The sequence below is a fragment of the Trichogramma pretiosum genome, unplaced genomic scaffold, assembly GCF_000599845.2.
Source record: "Trichogramma pretiosum strain Unisexual culture from Peru unplaced genomic scaffold, Tpre_2.0 scaffold157, whole genome shotgun sequence".
Classification (NCBI taxonomy): domain Eukaryota; kingdom Metazoa; phylum Arthropoda; class Insecta; order Hymenoptera; family Trichogrammatidae; genus Trichogramma; species Trichogramma pretiosum.
This window is the reverse complement of record NW_019640826.1, coordinates 39,299-65,239: the sequence shown is the minus strand read 5'-3', so window position 1 is coordinate 65,239 and position 25,941 is coordinate 39,299. Positions and strand designations below refer to the sequence as shown.

Here is a 25,941-nt window from a genome sequence, read left to right as displayed (position 1 = left end):
AACGGTTACGTTGCGATATTATCTATATAATAACAAGCCGAAGCCAGTCGCGAATGGTGGTACTTTTTGTAACGCGCATGCGCCTACAAACTGCTCTCGGCAGACGTCGCGAGAATTGCGGCGCGCGAATGTTTCCGACGCCAAGCGCGAGCATGATGGGGGAAAAATGTAACGAATAGCCCTGGTAAAAGAAGTGCAAATAAATCCGAGACTTTGACTCGCGAACATAAGATCATAGAAGAAGCCTACGGACTGAATTATTTTGTCAACATTTAAGTCCCGTGGCCGCTGCCGAGGCCGTCACTCCGACGATCGCACACCGAGGTCTAAAGCAGCGAACACCCGAATCATGGGTGTGTGTCTCGTCCATCGTCGGGCCGAGGCCCCTGCTCGTGCGGCGGTAGCCATCTTCCTCTCATCTCGCACAGTCGTGTACGTTGGTCGCTTGGCGAGTTTTCATGAATTTTCCCAGTAACCGGTCGTTCGTGTGCATTAATTAGTGCTCAACTGGTGCAGTTTAATATTTAAAAAATTTTGAGACTCATTTCATGATCAAATATTGGTGAATAGTCGTGTCGTTAGAGTATAGATCGTGTACGCGTGCTATAGCCGCCGAGAAACGCAAGAAGCCGTGCTACGTACGCTCTCTCCCTCTACGTACTTTTAACTGCGCAGCAGTGTAACATATGGAAAGTGTGTCGCGTCATCACTTAACGGTGAACTGCTCGAAAAATTTCTGAAATTCGTTGACGTGGTCAGTTGGAATAAAGTTAAGGTGCACATAACCGTCTTGAAATCGCTCTCAATATCGTTAGTCTCGTGTTTCGAGTCGTAATTAGTCGTTGTTTAACCGCGATAAGTGTGAGTTATTATTGCAAAGAGTTGTCCTAAGCAGGAAGTGAATTTACACGTAAAGAACTGCTGTTGGCCTCATCTCAATGCAATATGTTATATCAAGAATAATCTGTCTCTGGTCGCTGCAACACGTTCTGTAAAAGCCTTAAAAAGTATATACATATAACATACATATACCTATATAAAATTACTATCTTTTGATATATATATTTATATATGTATATATGTGTGTATGTACGTAAATACATATATACATATACCTTATATGTATAGAGGATTATATTTATTTATATATACACACATATATACATATAGATGATAAATGAAAGAAAATTTTTTAATAAACGCTGATCAATCTATTTATCAAGCTACGATGTTCATTTTTTCCAACGCAAAACACGACCAAACTATACATATTACGCCTCTTTTATTGATCCTAAGATAGTGAAATCTCGTGACACGTGTAATAAATAGTTCGAGCATGTAATTCTTTTCAATTTTCACGGTGTGCTGAACTACTTCCTATTTCTACTTTTAGTATTTTATGCGGCAAACGAGCTCGTCAATTATTTTTCTGGCATTTTTTTATGCATTTCTACAGGATTCTGTTCGTTTTACTTGCGTAGTCATTTCAGAGGCCGTATAAAAATGGCCGACACCACCGAGTCTGGCGTCAGTTGCTAGTGCCCACGTCAGCGTCGCAAGAGAGCAGTTAACACGTCGATGTCCTTGTAAGTAGTTGTCGTCTCAAAAAAAAGAAAATCAATAAATAATAAAGATTTAAATAAAAGTAGAACTTTATCTGATGTGCATTATCGATTGGGTGTGCATCTCGTGAATCCTGGGGGCTAAAATTTATGTACATCGCGTAACAGGGAATCGAGCTCGAGTCTAATGCGGGTTTGAGAAAGAGAAAAAGAGATGGATAGATATATCTGAGTGGGCATAGCATAACCTGTTAAGACTTTAGAGTAAGCGAGAGAAAGAGACGAACAGATAGAGAAGCGATCGCAAGAAAGTTCTAGAACATTCGTATAACGTCCAACTCCACGAAGGAAATGCCTTTCACCTTGCAACTTGCGTTGTGCGCATGACCGTCCATCCGCTGCTCGCTATATGTACGCCGTAGCGCCGCTATAGCGAGCCCCTCCTTAAGCTACGCGGACACCACGTCACACACACACACTCTCACCCGCGTTCTCCCCCCCCCCCCCCCCNCCCCCCCTCTACCTTCTGTCTCTTTCTCTTTTTCTTTTTCTTTCTCTCTCTCTCTCTCTTTGGTCTGTACCCCCGCACGTGCAAGACGCTGCCGTAAGCAGTTGCCGCCGTAGCCCGCACCGTCGCTTCCATGCGACACGCATGCGTGAACACGAGCATCTGTGTATATTACGCGCCGCCGCATTGCGAATTGTGTATCATTATCACGCGACCTGTGTGCGAAAAATTCAAGCAAATCTTTGTTATGATTCGCAAGCTGTAGCTTGCAAAATAGACATTAAGCTTTCAAAAGTTCATCTACATCAGAGCTCAGCCAATACACTTGGAATAATTTGTACCATAAGAAAGAAAGAGATAGCATAGTTTATCCCTACTCTACTTCAAATGTGTTAGAAATTGGAGACCACCCACCACTGACTTATATTTTTGTATTCTTGAAGACTATAGCTATTTCAAAGGCTTTAGTTGCTCAGCAGTCGCGAGTCGGCTCTGAGCTCAAGCATGCAGCTTGCCCGACGCTACTGTTAGTGTTTACAATCATGAATTAAAGCAAACCAGAAAAAGTGACTTTGTGACTTGCGACACTGTTCGAATTTTCGAATTGGTATAAATTTTGCAAATATCAAGTGAAATTAAACAGTGTATTTAATTTAAAGTTGCTACCATTTCGATCGAATCCACATGTTTCTAGACCAATTTTTCACGACAGACTACAGAGTTAACTAAATTAAACGGACCAGTTCTGGTAAAGTACCTTTTACATATATTTTATAAAGATTGTATAGTTATCCACTCTTCCACTCTTGTATAGTTAGGTTATTTAATCAATAGTATGTTACTGCCCTAGGCCACGAAAAACAGAAAAGTCCAAAAGTACGTGTAATTAGTCGCCGAGGCCGATAAACACGTGCTCTGGGGCTTTCTTTTTTCGCGGCATAGGTCTGTATACTATTTCTCACAAACAGTTGCCCGAAAATCGCTCTTCCCGCTTTGCGCAGCGGCAGGGAAGTAGTCACGTTCGGGCCGCTGGTATAAAAATTATAAACACCTGTTAGAGACTTACTGAGATCTTTAAGGGTGAACCACGTGTTTATTATGGTAGGCAATGAGCTTCAAACTGAGAACTGCATATACCAGCGCGGTACACTATTTTTCTTATTCAAACGTGTAGATGTGTTTACGGCATCCGAAGAGAATACTTTAACGTTGCCTTAGCAGTATTTGATTTTTTTGTAATTGAAATAGTAACTATGTTAAGTAACTTATGTAACTATGATTTCAGTGACATATTAAGTATTTCAGTGTAGGTGTTATATATAACAAGTAGCATAGATATTTAATAAAAAAGGTTTCTATTGAATTTATATCTCACTCAATTACAATTACCTTGGTGCGCTGTTCCGCGCGTCACCACATGATTTTAAGGTAAACACTCGGATTATTGAAATTCCTCTAATCCTTTAATGATTTGAAAACATATATACAAAGACGGCCGGCGCAGAAACAACCGGCATGAGGGACCCTAGCGTCATTCGCGCGAAATATCAAATGGTCGCCTTGTTTCCCGCGCATAAAGCAGCACGCGCTTAAACGAAGGAGGGAGACGGTGTATTATTGAAAGAAAAAACATATATACATGTCAAATACACAAATCCGCACTGCCCATATAGCATAGACATTTAAGAGAACGATATGAACAGAGAAAAAAAGGGGGTATGCTGTGTAGCATCAAAGCGTGTGCGATATGAAAAAAGAGTGGCGCGTGTTCGGCTATAGTGGAGCGGAGGAGTTTTCTCGGTGCAATGCGGCTGGTTAACTGTGCGGCGGGGCAGACACCAGGCGCGAGTGGCAACGTCGCGCACATACGCTCTGGGCCTATCTTGTGCACTCTCAATCTCGCGCGCAGACTCATTCAGCTTCATATGGGTTTGTTCACAACAGTATCCGAACTGCAATTTTTTTCTGTTTCACCTATAAAATATGTGATTCTCGGTCGAATGAAGTTGGTTCACACCAATGTCTTGTTCTTTTTTTGCCCATCGGCTTTATTTATTTTTTTTTTTTAATAAGTTATTGATAAATTTTCATGCATCATAGATAAAAAACGTTTAAATTAGAGTTTCGTTTGCAATTACATTTTTTGCAAAATATTTTCCATTTTAATGATTAATATTCATAGTTACAATCCAGAAAATTCCGCATGAATGCAGAGATTTTTATTGTGGACATAGCCTATCAAACTCGAAGTGCTATGCTCATGCCATAGATACGTGTCTTGGCGCGTCTTTTTCATTTTCTTTCTTTCCATCTTTCTTCCTCTCTTTCTCTCTGTCTCTTTTCCTCCCAGTCTTCAGCCCACACAACTTTTATATATATATATATATGTATAATATATAATATATAAAATACTTCGTTCCGTACAACATTCACTGTTGACGGCGCGCGCAACTCACGCCTACACGTATGTATAAGCTCGACAATTAACTCCTGTTCAATGACGAGAACAGTCACACATTCGTCTTACGTAGGTTAATAGATATATTTTGAGTAGTCCAAATGTTCTCTTAACTTATTGTCGTGTGCACCGCATGGATTGTAATTTTAATTAGTCTCGTGCGTCGAGAAACTACCTAGTATACGATTAAGCCAGCAAAAAAAGTCGCCGCGGTTGCAGCCACAGTTACCTTCGCTTCTACCGTCTCATAGTATGCATAGTATGCAGATGTAAAAGCTAGTAAACTTTATCCTTCTCTTTGCATGTGTTAAGTTTGAATGTGCGGAAAAAAATTTTATTTTCTCGATCTCCCTTCAACACGTGTTTTCTATACAAAAACATAAACATCCATTTGGTTGATGGACGATGTGACGCTTTTAACTGTAAAGCGTGTGCGTGTGTGTATATAATACACATGTATATACCAATATCTGTGTATTACATATATATATATATATATATATATATACTCGCGGGTAATTCCACACAGCATGGGCGGCATACGCCGAGGCTAACGCGTCGCGCTTTCAGAGGTAGTACGCGAATCGGGATATCTGGTAAACGCCGTACGAGTCGCGGCGGGACTTGGGATCGAGCTCGAGAGTCGCAGCAAAGAGGGGGAGACGCGTGCTGCTGCTGGCGGTATATGTGACTAACACTGCGCGGTGCGTGCGGACCAGAGCCGAAGCATCAGGCCAACGAGCGACCCGCGACCGAAGCAAGCAGCCTCTCTGTCGCTTGTACGGCGCCATGTTGAATGCCTGCTTGCTGAGAAGTTTTGCTTGCATCGACGCTTTCTGAACTGCTATCTCTTTCTCGCTCGCTACCCTTTGCTCTCTTGTGTATACAGAATTTGCCACATCGTGGAAATAAGCTACATCGTCTTCGAGCCATAGCTTCCAAGTCAGCGAACGTCTGGTGCGTCCTGTACTTTTTTTATGCAACTCGTTTGAGCTTCTTTAGTGCAGTGTGCATTGATGTGTGTATATATGCTCGTGTGGGTCTCTCATCCCGTGCCGACAAGATAAGAGGCTTCGCGCCTTAACTTCCAGACTCGTGCCAAGTTCATTTTAATGTTATTGCTTACATTTTGGGTTTAGAATCAATAACTAAAATTATGCATCAATCGATTCGGTCCATCTAGGAACAGGTCCACCTTCTATTAAGAGTAATTGCTCATCCCGCGCATCCTCTGTTTTACTCAACACTTACACTCGTGTTGGTATAAACTTTTTAGTTGACTGTGAATGTGATTATTCATATAAGTGGTCTGCAATTTCAGATTCTACCCTTTGAATTCGATATCATGGTTCTATAATATTTTTTACATCAATACACTCATGTCTACGATGATAAATGCAGTTTTATTATTCAAATTTTAAATTACCTTTTACAGCCTCATCAATAATCCGAAATTTTCTTTTTTAATTGAAAGTAAATAAGTTTTGAATTTAGATAGAATATTATTCCTTGATTATTTAACAGTTTTAAACAGTGTCACGAGATTTAACATTTAGGTAGTTTTGATCTTTCATTTAAGATTAACTTTTGGAAAATTGAATCAAAAGTAGATTTAGAACAAATTGTAGAATATTCTTACAAAATTTTGAGTTTTCGTATATACTCATTTGAGATTTCATTTATGTAAAGATGTTCACAGATTCATTAATGCTGATTTGGAGTATGAGAAAACATATGCATCGCTGACGTTCAAGTAACTACCTTTTGGTAGATTTGCACAATGTTATGATTTTGCATCAGTTAACTTCTTGGATTATTCAACATAACAAAGATTTACTGAAATATCTTACTTTGTTCGAAAAAAACCTAGATTGTTGATGACAACTTTTCAAGCCAATAATAAATTTTTATCAACTATCTATTGCAAAGCATTTATGTACAGTTTATGTCAGAAAGGTGATTTGAGTTGAGCATATCTGAAAAAGTATAATTATTGCTAATAATATTAATCATATACCAAAGTATGACTTATTTTTAATCAAATTTTTTTACTTATAATTTTCAGTAAGACGCCCACAATGCAGCAGGGAAATTCTGCTGCCCCTTTGCATAATGCAGTAAGTACTTTTGAAACATTACTTGAATTATAAATATTATTTCAATTCACTCTTTTTTTCAATGTCAATTGTTTGTACATTCAACATTTGCAATTACTCCAAAAAAATGGCAATTTTAAATAAGAATGCTATTTTTAAAGTATCATTTTTATGGAAAAATTTTAATTGATATTGTTTTAAATTTTTCATGCAAATAAAAAATTTCTTGTTCAAAGTTAAAAAATAATTTCTCATAATTAGGAGTTTGACAATAAAATAACATTGGTCCTATAAAATATTTTGCTAAAAAAATAGCATGTTAATTTCATTTAATGAAAAAATCTTACAATGAGTATGAGTTACATCAATTCTTGACATTAATAGTATTAGGTAAAGCATCAAATGAAGCAAATTTTGACTTTTGACCTTGGCTTATAAGTTTTTTCTTTGAACATTTTTAGATATAGCTCAGTTTTGCATCACAATACTGCTTCTAGGATTGTTAGATTGGCAGTAAAATATTTAAATAACAGTCAAATTTCTTTTAAAAGTCAGATTTGAAAATTTTGTATATTCTTGTCCCTAATTGACTGAATAGAATGTATGAATTACATGAGTTACATGTCGAAGAGCGAGACAGGCTCTCAAACTTACAGAAGGTGAGAAGCCTGACAACTATGAAATTTTAGATAATGTTGACAAAAAATTGAATAATGTATTTGCTTCTATCAATAACTGATGTTTTATATTTTTGTCTTTTCTCTAATTATTAAATCAGTGAAATCTCTTAAAATTTTTGATTGAGTTATGATAATGTATGCATGTTTCTTTTCCATTTTTATCTGTACTTTTTTTATGTTTTAGTAATTTTAGTTTTTTTTTTCTTTAAAAAAAATGGTTATATTTTTCAAAGTACTATATACACCGCTTGTTTGATTCTTTATTTATTTTTAAACTACTTACTCGTTCTAAAAAATTCATACATTCACAGTAATTATTACAGTTATAAATTTAGAAAATTCATTTTTATTTACACATTACACTTTTTATAAATTTAAACTTAATATTTCTGGAAAACCAAGAAAATTAAAATGATATCTTAACCACTCCAGCTAATGCATTATGATTTTGACGATCAGACAAGTGCACCACCTAAATTGGCCAGTGGTAATTTGCCTCCACCTTATGATAATGCACCAGCTAATAATGAAGATATTGTTCTGGAAGTTATTAATGGCATTGTACAGCCACCATTTATACCACCACCTGATAGACCAGGGCGAATGACAAATCAGTTGCAGTATATATCCAAAACTGTTTTCAAACCAGTATGGAAACATCAATTTGCTTGGCCTTTTCAACAGCCTGTAGATGTAAACAAACTCAACTTACCGGATTATTATAAAATTATTAAAAATCCAATGGATTTGGGTACAATAAAGAAGAGACTTGAAAATAATTATTATTGGAGTAGTAAAGAATGTATTCAGGATTTCAATACCATGTTTACAAATTGCTACATATACAATAAGCCAGGTGAAGATGTTGTAGTAATGGCTCAAGCTTTAGAAAAGCTGTATCTAACAAAGGTAAACATTCATTTAAAATAAGTTTTTTAAATCCCCAATTGCTTATTGGATAACAAAATTCTTTAATGAAAATTTTTTCTATCATTTTTCGTGATTACAGATAGCCCAAATGCCAAAAGATGAAGTTGAACTGGATCCCCCTGCTCGTAAAGGCCCAAAAGGCAAAAGGCCTGTTGGGCGAGTAGGAGTTGCAGGTGCTGGAGGTCGAGGAAGACCACCTAGTAGTATTGCTGGGGTCACTACAGTATCATCAAGTATGGCAAACAATATGTCTGTAATGCCACCTTCGGCTACACAGTCGACTGCTGCGGCTGGCTTAGCAGGAGCTTCTAATGTTATGCCACCAGTAGGTGCTCAAACCCCGATAATGCCAATTACTACCAGTTCTAATGCAATAGCGCCTCAGCCAGGAGCTGGAATTCCAGGGGTTACACCCATGGCTATTCACAATTCGTTACCAGCACAAGTTGTCCCACCAGGTCCTGGTTATCATGCTCAAGCAGCTACTGGACTCGAAACAGCTGTTCTTGGACCTGCACAAGTATCTGCTGCTGTAATGACACCCTCTCACATAGCCAAAGTTAAAAAGGGTGTTAAAAGAAAAGCTGATACAACGACACCTGCTAACGCATTTGATTCATCATATGCATCAGAGCCGAAAATAACTCCCAAAGTACCCCTCCGTTCTGGTCGACAAGTGAAAAAGGTAAGTCCATATGACTCAAAAGAAATTTTGAGATTATAATACATAAAAGAAATATAAAATAAATGTGTTTAATTTGCTGATCTTGAATGAAAAAATTAAATTAATGCTAAAACCAGCCCAAACAATCAAAATTTCAATCTCAACATCATAATCTTCAATTGAATATTTCTCAAAAAAGTTCTATGGTACACAAGAGAACATAAACTTTTGACAAATATTTAGAAGAAGTTTTAAAAACAGAATTGAAGATTTGATCTTTAAGCTGATCACGCTATCTCTTTGAATAATGTGTGGATATTTTTATTTTTGTTCATTCTTTTAAGAAGAAATATTATTCATTATGTGCTTAAAAGATCCATTTGACTCATATCAAATCTACATTTTTACAATAACATTTTCAAAGTCAATTTTCAAACTTCAATAAGTTCACAGAATTATTCATCTTTGCTTACACCATTATAATTGATCATTCAATAATTTAAAAGATATGCCATCAATTATTAGGCGATAAGCATTACATTTTGCATGTTAATTTAACATTTTAACTATATATAAAACTAACATTTGGTTAATGGCGGCCTTTTGCAGCCAACAAGGCAGGCGGAAGACGGCCTGGTGCCATTTCATCAAGTTAGCATGCCTCTCATGGGTACTTTAGGCCAACAGGTACAGATACTTTCGATTGCTTTAATTGTTTTTAACATTATTGAAGGGAATTTAATTTAGATAAAATTTCATACTTCATCTCATTAAAATAAATGTCGCATTTTAGCTGTAATTGAACAGAATACTAATAAATTCAATTTTCAGGTTGCAACGACTAAGGGAAATTCTAAATTGTCTGATAATTTAAAACTTTGCAATGATATTTTAAAAGAAATGTTTGGAAAAAAACATGCTCTGTATGCATGGCCATTTTACAAACCAGTTGATGCAGAACTATTGGGCCTACACGACTATCATGAAATTATAAAAAAACCTATGGACATGGGAACTGTTAAAAATAAAATGGATCGCCGAGAATATAATACAGCTGCTGAATTCGCTGCCGATATCAGACTTATATTCACCAACTGTTATAAGTACAATCCTCCAGATCACGATGTAGTTGCCATGGCTAAGAAATTGCATGATGTATTTGAAATGCGTTATGCCAAAATTCCCGATGAACCCATGGATGCTGACGATATGAAAGGATCTGATAGTAGCGGAAGTAGTTCAGAATCTGATGAATCGTCAGATAGTGATGATTCTGATGAAGAAAGAACTCAAAAATTACGGGCTCTGCAACACAATCTGCTGACAATGCAAGAAGAAATGCGCAAGCTCGTAGAACAAAGCGGAACGAAAAAGAAAAAGCGGAAGAAGCTTGATAAATCCAAAATTAGATCAATGAATACAAAAGATCTTATGATGATGGGACATAACTCAAAAGACTTAATGAAGCCAGTAGGTGGTATCCGAGGAGTTTCTGATAGCGTTGGTACAAGTTTAGCTAACGTTTCGCTTGGAGCAGGTATATAAAATATTTGATTTTATTATCATTAAAGTATTTTGTTTATATTTCTACATAACTCATTGTGTATTTCAAATTGTAGGCCACCATCTACCCCCAAGCTCTGCTGCCGCGACAGCTGCGGCTGCTCATTATGCGGCTACAGCTGCTGTTGCCGGTGCTACTAAAGGATCTAAAGCTACCAAAACACGAGGTCCCGGCAAAGCCACAGCAACAAATTTGAATAAACGTCCAAAAGCCACAAATCGTTCAACTGGTGCTAAGAGGAAAAATGCTGCCAATCAACCACCTCCTTCGATATTTGATTCCGAAGACGAAGATAATGCCAAACCTATGTCTTACGATGAAAAAAGACAACTTAGCTTGGATATCAATAAGCTACCGGGTATGTTGTGTAAAATAAGAAAAGGCTTATAATTTTTTTTTTAGCTGATAATAATATAAACTAACCACAGTGTTTGTGTTTATCTATGATATTTTCCGAATTAATTTTATGGTAAAAACTTGAGTAATAATTGTTAAGAACGAATAACAAGTATGACATCTTTTTGAACAGGCGTAGTTGGGGGTTTTTTAGCAAAACGAGAGATTACAGCACGAGTCGAAGGCGAGGCTTTAATGAGTTTTGTTAAAAAACTATATCAGCACCAGTTAATAAAACTGTTTTTTTTTCTCATTAAAGCCTAAAATTAGCGGAAAATTTTCGTACTTTAGATTAGACCGGGGGAAAAAAAATATTTATATGATTTCTTAGGAGTAGATTCACTTGTTTAGACTAACTCATTAATATTGAACGTTTTAATTAATCTTTATAATATTAGGATATTGGAGGTAGACCTCTTACTTCTGATAGCTCTAAAACTATATGCTAAACTATCAACAATATTGTCATATTTCTCCTAAAAACAAATATAAGAATTAATTAGTTTTAAAATTAAGTGTGCATCATAAATATTAGACTTAGCAGTAGATGAAACAAATTGAATAACTGCTTTTTTTTTTACCATTTCTTTTCATTTTGTAACGTGATTCGTTTCTAAGCAGGGGACAAGCTTGGTCGTGTAGTAACCATCATACAGTCTCGTGAACCATCACTCCGAGACTCTAATCCAGATGAAATAGAAATCGATTTTGAGACTTTGAAGCCCTCGACGCTGAGAGAATTGGAGAGCTATGTAGCTTCTTGTCTTCGTAAAAAACCACGTAAGTTAAACAGTACACATGTTATTGAAGCTTTACTCATCTCTATTCCTCCATTTGCGTAAAACTTTTTATTTCATAAATCATTAATGAACATTTCAACTGGTTATTAAACATTCATTAATTTATAAATATCCCAGAAGTTAATAAGTTAAAATTAAAAATAATTTATTTTACAATTTGGTTAGAATCAATTTTCTAGTATTACGCTAACATGAATAATTTATGAATGCAGCATCCATAAAAGCTAAATGAAAATATTGTTTTTACAGATAAAAAAGTTAGTGGTAAGTCAAAAGACGAACAATTCGCTGAGAAAAAACAAGAACTCGAAAAGAGATTACAAGATGTTTCTGGACAGTTGGGAAATGTTAAAAAACCAATGAAAAAAGGTGTGATTTTTCTTTTGTAATCTTTACTTATACTTATAAACACGTAGTCACTAATTGACCCAGCAATTACTATTTGAAATTCGCAGGATTATTTAGAATCTATTTCATTACTTTTTTAGATCTATTTTATTTCTTTTAGAAACGTATATTTTTTTCTTCATATCCTTTTTTTTTCATTTTTTTCTCTTATTTTTCTTTTATCTAAGAAGAAAATTTACATGTAACTTTTTTAAAATACTAACATGTATTTATGAATATTACAGATGAAAGCAAAGCAACTGATGCTACTGGCCCTGTTGGAGCTGCTGCTTCTAGGCTCTCTGCATCTAGCAGCAGTAGTAGTGATAGTGATTCGAGTAGCAGTTCCCTGTCGTCGAGTTCCAGTGATTCCAGTGATAGCGAAACTGGTAAGTCCTTTAATTCTAATGAATAAATTTGGACAAATTAAATACAAACGTCACTTCGTATTAACTTGAAATCTTGAGGAAGGGATTACAAAAAAAGTTAATAGGTGCAATTACTCTTTCTCTGAATTCAGTGAATTTTTGAGTAAATCGTATACTTTAACTTATCTGTATTTATTTAGTTCACGTTAATAAATGCGTCCCCTTATATGATACATCCTTACAACATAAATTTTGCAATTTTCCAAATCAGTTGCGAATATTTTTTCGGTTCGGAATTCACGAGTCACTAATAGTTTATTTTAGTTGTAATCAGTTATTTGACTTTATTTGAAAAATGCTTGTTTATTTTTGAAACGCTGCGTTTCACAACTGCAATCAATTCATTTTTTGCAGAAAAACCGTAGAAACAATTGGCCACTTTAACGCAAAATGTCCATCTATACTGAATTCATTCGTAAATATCGTATTCATGGTAACGTCCGTATAAATTGCGAAACTTAACGGAACACCGAAGAACTTTCCGTTATATTTGTCTACAAACATGTAGTAGTTATTGGTTACTGCGATTATTATTGTTATTAGTAATTCTCCGATTAAAAGAAACACGACTATAATTACGAATTTTATAATGAATTTGAAAATTGTTTTGGTAAGAACAAGGTGAGCTAGTGGAGTGCATACTGTGTTTAGAGGATACCATACTGAAGCTAAGCCAGCTTTTTCACAGAAAAATATTTATTTTTTACTCGCTTATTTTCAAGCATCACGTTTTCACCCTAATCATGAAATCCGGTTAATTTCTCTTGCTCCATTTATTGAAAAGGTAGGTTTTTGTAGCTCACGAAAATAAATGCAATAGTCAATTTTTCTTCAAGCTTTAGGTATCGATTGTAATTTTTCATAAAATTCCGTAAGATCACGAATTATTTTTCCAAATACAATACGTGCTGTATTATTTTATATACTTATTTTTTTATTTCAAGACCTATGCACTCAATTGAAGCATTAATAAGTCTTGTATAAATTTTACCAATAAAAATCAAGTCATTAGAAAAACGAAAATTTTGAATTAAAACATGCCGAGCCGCTGAGAAAATATTTTCATTTGCATTTTTTAGTTGATTTATGAGACTTAGACTTACGTATGACGAAGCGATGGACTGAATTTTTTTTACATATAAAAAATAAAGGTATATGTGCTAAGAATTTATTTATTAGTCATTAACTAAAAAGCAAAAAATTAACACTGACATCAACGATAGCTATCAGAAGCAGTGAATGCAGACAATGTGTTTTGGTGGCTGGAATGAAAATACATGTTAACGGTAATTTAAGTAAAATCTTACACAGTTCTAATGAAATATTTTTTATTAAAAAAACCAAAATCAATACGTTCTCGAATAGTTAAATTCATACCTAGACTCAATTGAAATATTAAATTAATGGAATGACACGATCGAGATTTATAAAAATTGTTCTATTTGTATTTTATATATTTATATATTTTTATTTAAAATGAATACGGAGTCAGTTGAATTTCTTGTTTTTAGATTAAAATTGGTTGCCTTTAGTTCATTAGAGTATGAAGCTTAACAAAAATCTCAATCATTAAAATAACATCCCCAAAAAACTTAGTTTTGAAATTTAGAATAAAATTCTGATGTAATAAAAAAGAACTGAAGCTTACACACATGGACGTGAGAGAAATGAAATTGGATTGAAGTGATTTTGGTGAAGTTTTCTTCAAAACAAATGTAATAAAACACAATGTTTTATTGATAAAACACGGATTCATTATAAGCCTCCGAACACATTGTTTGCACTCTGCTGAGCTTTACGGCAAGCTATGTTCAAATAATAACTAATTTGCATTATCCAATAGTGAAATTTTATATTGATGCTTGATTACGAAAGATGAATTGATATACGAATGAATGACGGTGAAATTGTGAAATCTACGTCGTGTCAAATAATGTAAAATATTATACGAACTTATTACTATATTGTATGAAACTGTTGTTCCGAAGAATTATCAAATTTGACTTATCATGTGCAAAAGATTAGCCATGATCAATTAATTATTAAGGAGAGAATTAACTTCTTGCTATGATTTTTTTACAAACGTACATGAATAAAAGTACTTAAATTTTAGTTTTAACGGCACTAGTTGAATAAATTGAAAAAATACTTGATCAAATTAAACAAATCTAGACTCCAGTCCAAAACTCTCAATTTCAAACAAATTTTCTGAAAATTCTACATAATACACAATATTTCTCCAAGAGATTCCATGGGAACCTTTTTTTCAACGATCCTAAGCTTCCAATAAAGTCTTTTGAAAACATATTTAGTCGAATTTTCAGAAAACTTTTTTACAAATTTTAATTTTAGGCTGGGATCTGAATCTCCTTAAATCAAAATACATCGTGTGTATAAAAAATATCTCAGTGTAGTTGAGAGAAAGTGTATCAGTGAAATTTTGTAAAATTATAATAGTTATATTATTATCAAAATAACAAGTTGAATAGTCATTACTTACTCACTTGTTTAACATTTTTTGTACTTCTAGTGTCAGTTTTCGTACGTTCTTCCGCGATGTTTGACTTACATATTTTCGAGTGTAAGCTCATGACTTCTTCCTAAAATTCATGTTTTAAAGAATAGATACTTTGTCTCAAAAAAGGTACAATAAGGATGCAAATGAAAAATAATTCTTTAGAATTTTTATTTAAACGAAATTTCTATGAAATAGAGCTGTTTTATAGCATGTACTTGTACATTCAGTAGTAAAATTTATCCTCGGCCGGAATTTTTGGGATTATTGAGTAAAAAATATTAAAATGCTTCAATTTCTATTCTTCACGCGTATGTTGTGTTGGTTGATAGTTTATTTTTTTCCTGGCAAGTTTTTTCAAATTTGGTCACAGCGTCTATGTCTATGATAAATTTACATTAACTGCTTCTTTAAATAATTATCTTTTTTCTGAAAAAAAATTTTCATTTATAAACATGTTTTTTATCGCGTTTGAATAAATATATATTATACTCGAAAACATGTATTTGCGAATGCTGAGAATAGTGAAATAACTCATGTTTTGTACATATTTGAATTAGGATTAACGTAATATATAAAAAAAAATATATATATATATATATACACACAAATGAAAATTAGTTGATGATCAAACTTTCATTTACTCAAAATGTCGCATTCGGATTTTTACCGCCATCAAAATAATGTTCACGTGAATCTAAGAGTATGATATAGCTAGTACAAAAGTACTTGAACTTTTTTTTGTAATTCTTCTATGTATTTTAAAAATGAAAAAGTAAATATTGCAGAAATCATGTAATGAAATTGCAATTTGGATTGAAAGAATTTGGACTTCAGATATCTTTTTCACATTCGTGTGTACTCCTATGAATATTGAAGTTATCTGAAAGATTTTTCTTTACTGTTCATCGTTTATACTGAGATATGAAATAGTATTTGGAACTATTTCTAAATCAATCAATTTTCAAAGAAAATGAATACAAAATGAAGACATGTAAAAATTTCAATAGTGTCATCCTAATTTTTTTATCACGAGTTATGTTTCTTTGATTTTTTTCGCGTTTGAATGGATATTTAAATGAAATTTAATAAAATGTATACTTATAAGAGTCATAAAATATCGCACACTAATTGGTATGAGTTAATAAGTAATCATCACCAAGTGCCTACTAAAATAGACTCTTTGATATGGTTATTTTTTTCATAAAAATCAAGGTAGAATATTTATTGTGCTTTACGAAATAAATGCAGTCGGGGTTTAAGTAGTTTTTTTTTCAATTAATGTTGAAAGGTGTAATGAATATGAATTAAAATCAAATTTTAGTACCAATTAAAGAAAGGATGGTCTTGCCATTGATCTCATTAATAAGTATATATTGCACAGAGTGTGGCTTAGATATTTTGTTGAAAAAGTATCTCGAGTGTCCTTTAATATTAGGAAGAGCTACAAAAACCTACTAATTTTTCACTAAACAGTGAATTCTGATAAATCATTAAAAAAAGCATTCATAAAAGTATTAATGTGTAGTTTAAATGTACATAAGAAAGTAAGGGTTTTGATAATGTTGAAAAACGGTACGAAGTTCATCGTCAATATTTACAGTTGAAGATAACGAAAAGAACATTATATATATATTATATATTATATATGAATATTCATCATAAGAAAATGATGAGTTTAGAATATTACGTGATAATTTTCTAAATAAAAGACGACGCACCCAAACAGTGTAATTGAAAAAATATTCTTTATGTACACGGTGATACAAAAATTACGGGTACATGAATAAACAAATTGCTCATAATAATGAAGAAAATTTTGTATGGTTATTCGTACGTAAGAAATCGGTTTCACAAAAACTTTGATTAGTAATAGTAGATATGATAATAATAATAAACTGGCTGGCTCATGGTATACGCTGAACAAAGTGGCACTCTACGGCAACCAATGTTTGACGAAATGGAAAGACGGACGTTTTGGACGACTTAAACGATGAATAAACGGGTAATCGTAGCTTTTATGTAATTGTGCACGTAAATGTTGAAATTTTAGGTCATACAGGTACTCGACAGTCTCGTAAAAAAGTAAAGAAACAGGCTACGCCTAGCTCCGTCGGACCAGCTTCGGCTGCGGCAACAGCAACGGCTACGACGGCCATTACTACCTCTACGGTACGTTTAATTCGGTGCAAAGTAGAGTAGTTAGATTAGATTTTTGAATCTTTCATGATCATTGTTATTATTACTCATGCAGGCAGCTAATTTAAATCATACTGCGGGTTTGCTTATGAACAGTCAAGCAACGTTGAATGCGTCGGGACCAATTTCAAAATCGGCTACATCTCAATCAAGCAATCCACCAGAACAAGGTACAAACAATGTATTTGCTTGATAAATTAGGACAGATTGCCAATTTTATAAATAACCATGACTAATTGTCTCATTTGATCGATAATCGTTGTTTACTGTAATTTTAACTACGAGTGTCGGTTTTGCAATAATTTGCATAAATATTCGCCTAGTATTACTTTCGACGTGTTTCACATCAAATATTGTGTACACTGCAGCAAAAGGATTTTATTGTAGAATTTTTTATTATAATTGTAAAAAAATTCTGTAAAAAGTAGTCAACTTGACTTGTCTTATATAGACGAAAGACAGGTTTTATCATGGGTTTGGCTATTCGGGGGGGCAGTAAATTCGCATACGAAATTCCAAATAACTTTACCTTCCCCAAGCAATTTCGTGCACGAAGTATCATTTTTTATACTCGAATCTCCCCAGAATAGCCACTTCGTTTTATAATAATGTACTGAAAAACTTTTATTGGTCCGATTTCATGAGTCTTTCGTATGATTTCTTTTCATCAACGTTTCGAACATTTTTTCATACTTGATAATTGTATATTTATACATACAAATCTTTCAAGAATTTTATTTATCATATAATAATTAAATAAAATTGTTGATTTTAAATTGTTATTTGAATTTATTCATATCGATATGATCTATATAATACTATATATGAACATGCATATACGAGAGGAGATTTTTATAAGTACCGATGTAGACAATTGCTAAACTCTGTATAAGTAGTTTACTGTCATTAGTTATATATTTTTTTATTAGGGAAGATCTCTATACTAGTAAATTTTACATTTTAATACTTCTGAAAAATTTTAGCATCTTAAATTTACGCATCGGTTAAAACATGTGTTAATTTGACTGTTATAGAACAAATTAGGTAATTTGACTAAGGTTCATTTTGGTGAAAATGTGAAAACACATCATCAATAAACTACACATGAAATTTGTAAAAAAAATAAGTAACCAATTATTTTGGTTATGATGCATCTGTTGTATATTGTAGATGAAATAAATAAAATTTTTATCTACTGAAAGAAAAAATGCTTTCATTTTATTAAAACCAACATCTGGTTATTTTCATGAACTTTAAACATAATTTGAAATTCCATTTTTTTTTTGGTAGATAAATTTTTTTTTACTATTTCAAACTTATTGCAACAAGTCAATTTATGAATATTAAGTATTAATGATCAAATGGTTAACATTTCGATTATGAAAAATATGAAAAATGATCAAAAATTTTTCTTTACTAATCATTCCATTTTCATTCCATTATAAACTTTAGTCAAAGTAATTTTTGAGTTTTCATTCCAGTTGGTTTACTTTTTTTTTTTATTTATTTTCTTAGTTTTTATTATTCTATTGCTTTTTTATACATAAAAATTTCTATCATAATTAATTAAATATTTAAAATAATTTTCATTGTGAATTCATCACTGTCGATAGATTTGCTTAAGATTTTAGAACTTGAATTGTGAAATTTCACATTTAAGCAGATGCCAAAACAATAGCAAAAATGAAAGTTTTTTTACTCGTTTTTCACTGAGTACTTTTCAAAACAATCACCTAAATGTCATCATAATGGTTTTTTAGTCATTCGCGTAGTTGTTTGGAAAAAAATTAGAGTTAATCCCGAAAAACGTGTATCAAAACGTTTATTTCAACCTTGGATTTGATATCTTCTTGAATATCTCGATAATGCAAAATTTTTTGATTCATATTAATGCAATTATTCAACGAAAATAGATTGTTATGTATTTGACTCTACTAAAACAATTTTTTATTCCAAAATTAAATAGATGAAGAAGGGCTCGGATCAGTCGTCAACCAACCGATCACTGCAACCACTGCGTCAGGAAATACTTCAGCCAATATTCATACCCCAGCGGCTGTCTCCATTGTTGATCATGCCTCAATATCAGTGCAATCATCGAGGCCGCTATCACTAACAAACGCTGCGCCTATGCCAAAACCAGCTCTGGTTCCAACCACTCCACAACACAATTTATCAGCCCAGCTTCCTGAAACACCTTTACAAATAGGACCGCCTCAACATCACTCTACTCCTCAACTTCCAGTTGCAAGTAAAATTGCCACTTCTATCACTCCTGCTGTGCCAGAAGCTTCGCAAGCTAGCGCCATTCCAGTACTTCAGCAACCTAAATTGCCAGTAGTTACAATGCCTCTTGTGTCACAGCCAATAGTCAATGTTTCAACTACTAGCTCATATGCAGGTATGGCAACGTCGATGATTCATCACAATGTAGATCCCAATGTAATTGGACAAACAAACTTGCTTCATGGAATCAACACTTCGAGTATGAGTAAGTACAAAAAATAATTTGTTATTTTTATTTATTATTTATTTAGTTGGATATAGAGTGATTCACGTAGTGGTTTTGAAAATTGTCTTAAAATTTCGCATCTTAAAATCAAATTACTTCTTGACATATTATTCATAATGAAAGTAAAATTATTAACGTATGATGCTATCATCGCGTTTGGAAAAATCTTATTTAAACTTTTTACTCAAAGTTTTTGCATGTCTTCGTTATTTTGATATTTTGTGTAACACGTAATAAATTTATTTTAATGTTACTACCAGTCCTTTTTAACTAAATCATTAATCCTATAATAATTCATTTCAAACTGCACTTTTACATTGCACACAAAGCATAAAATCAGTCACTTGAATTTCAAACTACGTATGTCGCTCGTATCTTGCTATCTGTACATGAAATATTCACCATGCTAAATTCAGCATAAATCACCATTTAACACCCAAAATCTCCCTTGTTAAACATTAGTACCTGCATCATCGAGTTTGGAGCAAACATTCAATGCTGCGAATGTTTCCAAAGAACCAGAGTTTTCGCAGCAAATCCAACAACAATTGCAGATTCCTAGCTCTTTGCCACCTCCGATTTCGACTCAGCCAAACCTTAAACAGACGTTACCAGCGAAAAATTCGGAGCAGGATTTACAAGAAACAATGCAAAAGCATTTGCATAGTTTATCAGGATCGATGCCATCGATGTTACCTTCAGCAGTATCTTTGGAGCAGACTATGATGAGCATAGATAATGCACATGTACAAGATCATATGCAGCAACAATTACGGCAACAACAACAACAACAACAGCAACAGCAACAGCAACAACAACAACAACAACAACAACAACAACAACTACAACAGGCAGCAAACTTTTTGCAACTACAACAAAATTTACAAAAAACAAAGCAACAGCAGCAGCAGCAGCAAAAACAACAACAACAACAACAACAACAACAACAACAACAACAACAACAATTGATGCAACATATAGCTCAGTCATCGATGCTAAATCCTAAAAACAAGACATTCCCAGCCAATGATCCTACAATGTTTACAGAGAATTTATTACACAAACATAGGATGTCGCAACTAAATGTAGAAGAATTCGTTAACGTTAACATGCAGAATAATCAAATGAATGCTAATGTTCTGCAAGCTGCAAATCAGCATCATCACGCTTCTATGCAGAACCATCAACAATCTGGACCTCAGGGCCAGTTGATTCAAAATACATCATCACTGCCTCAACGCCCTGTAATGGAAACACAGCATCAAATAAAACCTTTTAATCGACCTCGAGCTCACCCAATGGCAATCGACTCGTCGGTGCAACCACGAGGTCAACCATTGCAACATCAGACTCGGCAACCAATTTTAGATAGTAATTCACAAAATTCAAATGGTATTACTAGTAAAAGTACTGTGAATAAGCCCTCGTCTCCGAAAGATGCTAAACGAATGAGCCAATTCGCAGAACTTTTCGGTAGCACATCACCACCAACTACACCTTTAATGAAAACAAATGAAACTAAACCCAATGTTTCGCAATCAAATGTCGCAACTCAAAAACAGGATGGTAGGTGTCGTGAGGGAGATTTTTTTTAATTATTCATGACGCTTTGCTTATGCTTTATTTCATTTTTTCATGTTCAAAATTTCATTTTACTTGACTTCCAAATCATATACACTCATTCATCATCTTATAAATTCTTGATTTATAATCTTCATTGTATGTTTTTAATTCATTTTTCATCCATTTTCGTGTCCACCTCATTCAAACCACGAGCTTTTCATTTTGCTATTATAGTTAACCTTATACTTGTAATATTTGTAATTCATCATTCTCATTCAAATTTTCTTGTACTCACTAGACAAAATTCGCATTATTTTTACTCTGTGTTAATAATATTTAGATTTTTCACTTTAATAAAGATAACATTTTATTTTAGATAAAGTAACAGAAAAAGTTAATAATCATTCATCGAGTTCTTTGGTACAACCTGAAAAGAAGCAATCAACTCCACCCATGTTGAATAAAAAGGTGAGCCCACCGGGTGGTACAGCTTCAACTACTGGCGTTAAGAATGCATCATCATGGTCATCTCTGGCTCAATCGGCAAGCCCGAAATCATCAAATGCTGGTAATGCCAACGCGAAGGATGCAACTCGAGACACTTTTCAATTGTTTAAAAAAGCAGCCAAAGAAAAACAAAATAGGGTAAGTTACCTTGATTAATAAGTTAACCAATTGGAAAAATGAAATATGAGAAATTCTTTCAATCATAACAATGACTTCATTTTTCATAGCAACGTGCCTTACAAGAGCAGCAAGAGCAACGTCGAGCACAGGCTGAGCGTGAAAGAGCAGAGCGACATCGTTTAGAAACTGAGCGTAAAAATGAAATAGAACGTAAAGAAAATTCTATTTCTCCACCAACTAACAAATCCCCTCCAAATATGCGGCTAGAGTTCACTAAACCGACCGTGTTAGAAACGAGTACTCCACCCACAACAAAGAACGAAATTGCCGAACGTGCTAAGCTAAGAAAAATTGAACAAGAAAAAAGAAAACGTGCAGCGGTAAGTTTTTTTATAGAACAAGTAAAACTTTTGATACAATTTTTAATAGGCGAATATTAAATAATATTGGTTAAAAATGTTTCCCCAGATGGCAGGACAAATTAACATCACTATGCAGAGTGATTTGATGGCAGAATTTGAAGAATCTTTGTAATTGTACAAAAAAATATTACTCGTGTTGTAAATTAAGTTAAAGATGTGTCGATGTTCGTGAGAATTACCAAAATGAAAGAGTGAACGAAAAACTGGATTAATAGCGACGTCGAATTCTTAAGAGCTATTTATAAGCAAAGTTATTATTACATATATAAAATATTTAAAAATCGTGTTGTGTATAGAAGAATATTGTCTAATAGTTGCAGAATAAAAAAAATGAAATATTGTTACAGCAGCAAATGTAACAGAGACATTGCGAAAAAGATATGAAGAGAATTCAAAATCAGTATGAAGCGCTCGCATATGTAGAAATACTATTGTATTCATATTCACTGCCGAAAATGGGCCGTTTCGTTCGTTCGGTTGTTTTCTCTTCATTTCTTTTCACAGTGATACAGTTCGGAGACGTTCGAGTAAAACGTCTAATTCTGTTTCGCTCTTCAATGTCTGCTATGTTGGTTTGACAAATTCTTAACGTTGTCAAATGAAGACATTTTTCTGTAAGCATTGTATAAATAAAAAGATATGGAATGTATGATTGTACATAAAAAAGAATGAACTTTTAGTGAAATTACGTAAAACAAATAGTTCTTTAACTATTTTCGATTTTTCATAAATTTGTATTGTATATACAAAAAAAACTTCAACGCATTGAAAAACAATAAACATTGGTAGTAAAAATAATAATAACTAATATATAGATTATATTATTACCAATTAATATTGGAATAAAGAAAATGCGTTATTGTAAATAGAACAAATATGTGTGATACCGATGTAATCTGTAAGTTAATTTTTAAGAAATTAATTTATAAGTACAAAAAGCAAAAAATTAAAAAATTGAATAAAAAAAATTAAAAACAAATATCATATGCCAGAGTTGTTTATATTTAGTTGTTTTATATTTTTCCACATTTCAGTCATTAATCGTTGTTAGAAATTATATATTCGATTTAATAATTTTTGTCACAATTTGGAAGATAAGCCGAAATAAACTTTTGAACTTGTAAATAAACATGATATTTCAAAGCTAAGCTTTTCACTAAAAGTATGTTAATGCATGTGACTAAAGTTTGCATCATTAAGATTTAATAAATAAGCTGCTGTGAAGTCTATAAATTAACTGGAATAGACAAGCATGTCAAAACTTGAAAATTTCTACTGAACAAATTTTAGTCACCAAAATAGACGTGCATTCAAAGAAAATAATTTACTGTAAGCAAATGTAATTCGAAATTTCATATTTTTTCATTGAATGACAGTTTTTTGGGATGTAAGAATCATACAACATTTGTTTGCGTTTGCATTGTAAGAAATGTGCTATTTAAAATTGAATTTCAATGTATTATTTAAAATAAATTATATACATAAGTAATGCGAAAATCAATAATTAATAGTACATTAATTTTGTTGGAGGATTAATTCAAGTTTTTATGAAGCATTAAAATCCCGAAAGATAAATTTGTCAATTACTATTAACATAATGAAAAATTTATGAATAAACGATCTCTCGTCCTAATAGAATAACTAATAATTTTTTAATGTATCTGCGTCAATGAAGCATATAGTTAGAAAAAATAAATTTCAAAGTGCTATTTCTTATTTTCGAAATCAAATGCGATCATAAGACTCATGAATGTAGATTTGACTGCTATTTAAGGAGATCTTATGAGCAATAATTTTCTTATTGTGAATTGAATAGTTCTTGAAATTATCCATAACATAATACGCTGTTTTCTCAAATGGGATTAAAAGCTTGGTTGCGAACGATAAATATTTTTGATTAGTATGTACTCATAATTAAGTTTATAGCAAATAGTGATAAAATCAAATCGCTGTTTCGGCTTTTGTATTATTGTAGGAACTTGTCTTAATTAATGAAACTGATACTTTTTATTTAAAAAATTATAAAATCTACCACAAGAACTCACTTGAGATTTGTAAATAAATGATCATTTAAATGTTAATGACTGCATCATTATTCTATACGAAAAACGTCACTTAATTAAATATTATAATGAAACTGTTTTTTTTTCACAACGATCCCCTTTTTTTTTTAAAAAATGTTGCCGTTCAATTAAAGTGCAAAATCATTGAGAAATAAGCGTATAAGGTTATTATAAAAAAGCTAAAAAAAATTATTTAATGTTTCAGGTGTTATTGTGTATTAAAATTGTTACTTATTTTCAACTTCTACGGAATTAAAAATAGATGTATATTTATATTAATACAGGTGTTTTATTAAAATTCACATTCCGATTACCGAATTCAATTAGCTGATTGTTGGATTATTTCAATGAGCCTTAAGTTGTCCTAAGTTACGTGTATCCAAACTTTCAGAATTGCTCAAAAATTATTTTTTCTTTATATCCCATTTTTATTAACAATATGTTCACAAAATCTTTCAATAATAAATGAAAAATAAAAAAATTAGAAATATATGTGAGCTCAAGTTTAATGACTTGAGTCCTAATTGATTAGGAAAACTATTCGAATTTTACAAGATCAACTACTCAGAGGGGGATGTTTTTAAAATCTTGACTTCATTCCGAGTTGAGCTGCCACGGTGTTGGGATGGGATTTAAACAGATTTTTATAAGAGGATGAGATTATTAATATTGACATTGTTTTTTAATATCTTGGAATTAAATATTTCATATAACTTAATTTTGTGATTTAGATTCCATACGTCCAAAATGGTTTAAATATACTTTTGCAAAGAAGTAATTCATTTTATTTTTATTTGTATTTAATTTATTTTCTTACTTACTTTTAAATGGAGCCGCTTACATTTGGTCCAAATATATGTTATCCAAGTGAGATGATGGTCCGGTTATATCCTAAGGTAATCGATTTCGTTGAATTGCATCACCGATATTCTATTTTGCAGTACACTGAAAATAATTTTATGGGCAGATCCAGCTGAAGTGGGTAGCTGGATCTGCAAAAGAAATTTTGCTGCTGAAGATTGGTGCTGAGCGAAGCGTAAATCTCCTCTGCACAACTTCGAATGTTTTGTCGTTACCACTGTAACTCAATGGCCGTTTTTTTCATTTACATTAAATTATGAGGGTCAATTCTAATAGGGTCGAAGATGTGCTGTATATTGTTTGGTGGTAATCGGAATGCAGTTTTGTACATTTTTATGCACTTCTGTTTCAATGTTTCACAGTTTTCATGAGATTCAGGAATTCGACGATAAGCCAACCGAAAACTTTTCCCCGGTCATGCTGATGAATACTCAGGTGGTTGATTTGTGAAATTTTAATTAAACTAGTAAAATTTAGTTATTTTTATTGTAGTCAATTAGTCTAGTGGTAACGTTGTTGCAAATATGCTGAGCGGTTAGATAAACAACTTTTTAAGATCTATATATTACCAAAAAAAAAAAAAAGAATGGCTTCAAGTTAAATAAACTTTTTTTTCATGCTTACATAGCGATTTTGAACTAGTTTATATTGTATAAACAATATTTTTTAGACTCGTACATTTCACCAATTCTACTGAATTAAACCA

At 32.8% G+C, this 25,941-nt stretch overlaps 1 protein-coding gene across 18 annotated transcripts; it reads left to right on the top strand.

Moving 5' to 3' along the window:
• Positions 1-111: 111 nt before the first annotated feature.
• LOC106648344 (bromodomain-containing protein 3-like) lies at positions 112-24,588 on the top strand. Of its 18 annotated transcripts, XM_023463298.1 has the most exons (18): positions 113-1,007; positions 1,457-1,586; positions 6,218-6,484; positions 6,594-6,645; positions 7,737-8,213; positions 8,314-8,919; positions 9,508-9,585; positions 9,730-10,435; positions 10,518-10,820; positions 11,477-11,638; positions 11,908-12,027; positions 12,291-12,434; positions 17,042-17,160; positions 17,243-17,357; positions 19,154-19,678; positions 21,639-21,907; positions 21,997-22,269; positions 22,358-24,587. In XM_023463298.1, exons 3-18 carry the CDS (start codon positions 6,474-6,476, stop codon positions 22,421-22,423), a joined length of 4,026 nt encoding a protein of 1,341 aa, XP_023319066.1. In that variant the 5' UTR covers positions 113-1,007; positions 1,457-1,586; positions 6,218-6,473; the 3' UTR covers positions 22,424-24,587. The 18 variants fall into 18 exon arrangements, with proteins under 18 accessions (XP_023319069.1, XP_023319066.1, XP_014220742.1 ...); XM_023463301.1 differs by lacking the exon at positions 6,218-6,484 and having other exon boundaries at positions 112-1,007; positions 7,764-8,213; positions 22,358-24,588; XM_014365256.2 differs by lacking the exon at positions 1,457-1,586 and having other exon boundaries at positions 7,764-8,213; positions 22,358-24,588.
• Positions 24,589-25,941: the final 1,353 nt, after the last annotated feature.